This window comes from Chiloscyllium plagiosum, unplaced genomic scaffold, assembly GCF_004010195.1.
Source record: "Chiloscyllium plagiosum isolate BGI_BamShark_2017 unplaced genomic scaffold, ASM401019v2 scaf_83499, whole genome shotgun sequence".
Taxonomy (NCBI): Eukaryota; Metazoa; Chordata; class Chondrichthyes; order Orectolobiformes; family Hemiscylliidae; genus Chiloscyllium; species Chiloscyllium plagiosum.
In genome coordinates, this window is record NW_025189938.1 from 1,281 (window position 1) to 3,307 (window position 2,027).

A 2,027-nucleotide genomic window follows, 5' to 3' on the forward strand; every position below is an offset into this window, starting at 1 on the left:
TTGTCATACTGCATCCACCTTTTAAGGATGCATTCTTGGTCTGCCGGCTTTTCTCTGAAAAGGTAATGAATACTACTGAGCAGAATTTGAAGAAAAGTATTCTTGACCTCTTCTTCATGCATTCAGAACTGTTACAAATTGCAGACTATCTCATACAAAGACGAACTACTACCCAACCATGACAGATACATTTCCCAATTATCTCCTAAAACTCGCCAACAGACATCCATCTTTCTGGAAGCAGAAGGCGCAAAACAGTAGGCATGCTTCCCCCAGTGGAGAACCGCAGATTAATACATCCTTTCCTCCACTGAAGAGATGACTTAAATAGTAATATGAAGAAACAGAATGAAATCTCTGGGATTCTGGGAAAGGTGACTAGTCAAGTCTCTTTATACAGAAATAAAAATATTAAATTACTCTTCAGGCAGCCACTGTAGGAAAGAAACAAACTTAGTAATTCAAGTCAATTTATTTTTCTCTCTCCACTGATACTGCCTGAGTTGCTGATTATTTGCAGGTTCCACAGGAATCTGCTTTTCTTTATAAAAAATCCTCTTTGTTTTTTCTTGTGTGGGGTCAGAGGGATGGAAATGAGCTGGGAATGGGATCCAGCAGGGACTGATGAACCAACCGGTGGTGGGGGAGTTCGCACCTCCCTCTGTCGTCAGCCCGCTCCCCCCCCCGACATACACGGCCGAACGGGCACTTGGGTAACGGCTTGGTGACAAGGTTGCTGGAGTGATACCCTGGCTAGCTTCCTGGAGACGCCAGTCAGAGTCTCGCCAGGCTGGGTGGCGCCAGTCAAATGCAGCCACGCCCTGGGAGTAACGCAGTGCGCCCTCTCCAAAGGGGAGGTGCATCTGGAGCTGTGCTCGGGACCTCCCGACAAAGAGCAATCAGAAGGGGACAGTGAGGAGAGAGGGGCGAGCCTCTCTGTCGGGAAGGGGCTTGAATGGATCGCTTTAACAACTGGAACTGCTGCTACCTTCTCAAACTCAATGGGATACATTCTGAAGGTCGACAGCGCCTCAAGAGAGGGCAGGGTGGATTTCAGCTCCTCCAGACGGCTGTCATCTGCAAAAAAGACACAACAAAGGAACGATGAGAGACAGCACGCAGACTTGGGGGGGGGGGGGGGTGAGAAATAGGGGCAGGGAAGGCAGCCAGGCGGGGGCCGGAGTTGGGACAGGGCGGGGGGTGAGAAAAAGAGGGTGGTGGACTGGCGCAGCCCCTCGGTCAGCCACCGCGCAGCGATGCGACTCACCCAAAGAGGCGTTGGAATTCTGCAGGTCCTGGTCGGAGACGTGGATCTTGACCCCGGATTTTGGAGTGAAGGTGGGCACCTTGATGTTCTTCAGGAGCTCAGCGATTTGATCCCGGTCCTGGGAGCCCTTGATGCCGTACGTCTGAGCAAACAGGTTAGCAGCTGCCACGACGTAGTCCATGTGAAGGGCCTGCAAGGGAGCACAGCAGCGAGTGAGAGACAGCGAGGGGAGGGACTGACCCGCCCACAGCGAGGGGGGAGGGAGGGTGGGAAGGATAAGCAGACAGCGAGCGAGCGAGAGAGACAGTGCGAGAGCACAGACGCAGAGGAGCCCCCTCTGAAAGCGAGCGTCAAGTGCCTGAAACACGGAGGCAAAGTCCCACAACGGGGTCCGGTCTCGAAGCAGAGATCACATACAGAGAGGGAGGGGACACAACTTCCCTCAGAGTCAGGAATCTGGAGAACACTCTGCCTGCCACCCCCCTCCCCCCCCCCGGGTGCAGTGGAAGCAGAACCCAGAGAGTTGGATAGGTTTGTGATGAGCGATAGGGTACAGGGAGCAGGCCAAGGTGGCGTGAAGTGACAGCAGGCTGTGCGGCCTCCTCCTGTTCCTGACTCCGCCAGGTGGGAAACAGGGGGAACAAGCCACAATTCCCAGCCCCACCCGGATTCCAGATCAGAACCCTCACACATTCCTCTCCCTGCTTGGCCCACGCCGCCAAGCCCCCCGCGCCCCCACCCTCCCCCCAGCCCACTCACA

General features: G+C 54.6%; 1 protein-coding gene across 1 annotated transcript; it reads right to left on the bottom strand.

Annotated features, from left to right (window-relative positions):
• Window positions 1-652: 652 nt before the first annotated feature.
• On the bottom strand, window positions 653-1,482 carry LOC122545648 (ubiquitin-like modifier-activating enzyme 1). Its single transcript, XM_043684604.1, has 2 exons — window positions 1,268-1,482; window positions 653-1,077 (listed from the first exon to the last, which is right to left on the bottom strand). The coding sequence occupies exons 1-2, from the start codon at window positions 1,446-1,448 to the stop codon at window positions 668-670; spliced, it is 591 nt and encodes a 196-aa protein (XP_043540539.1). The 5' UTR covers window positions 1,449-1,482; the 3' UTR covers window positions 653-667.
• Window positions 1,483-2,027: the final 545 nt, after the last annotated feature.

Bases quoted from the DNA above. Each gene is read 5' to 3' on its own strand.
- LOC122545648 (XM_043684604.1), bottom strand. From the start codon at position 1,448: ATGGACTACGTCGTGGCAGCTGCTAACCTGTTTGCTCAGACGTACGGC. The intron at 1,078-1,267 runs GTGAGTCGCATC...TCTTTTTTGCAG, and splicing joins GAATTCCAACGCCTCTTTGG to ATGACAGCCGTCTGGAGGAG.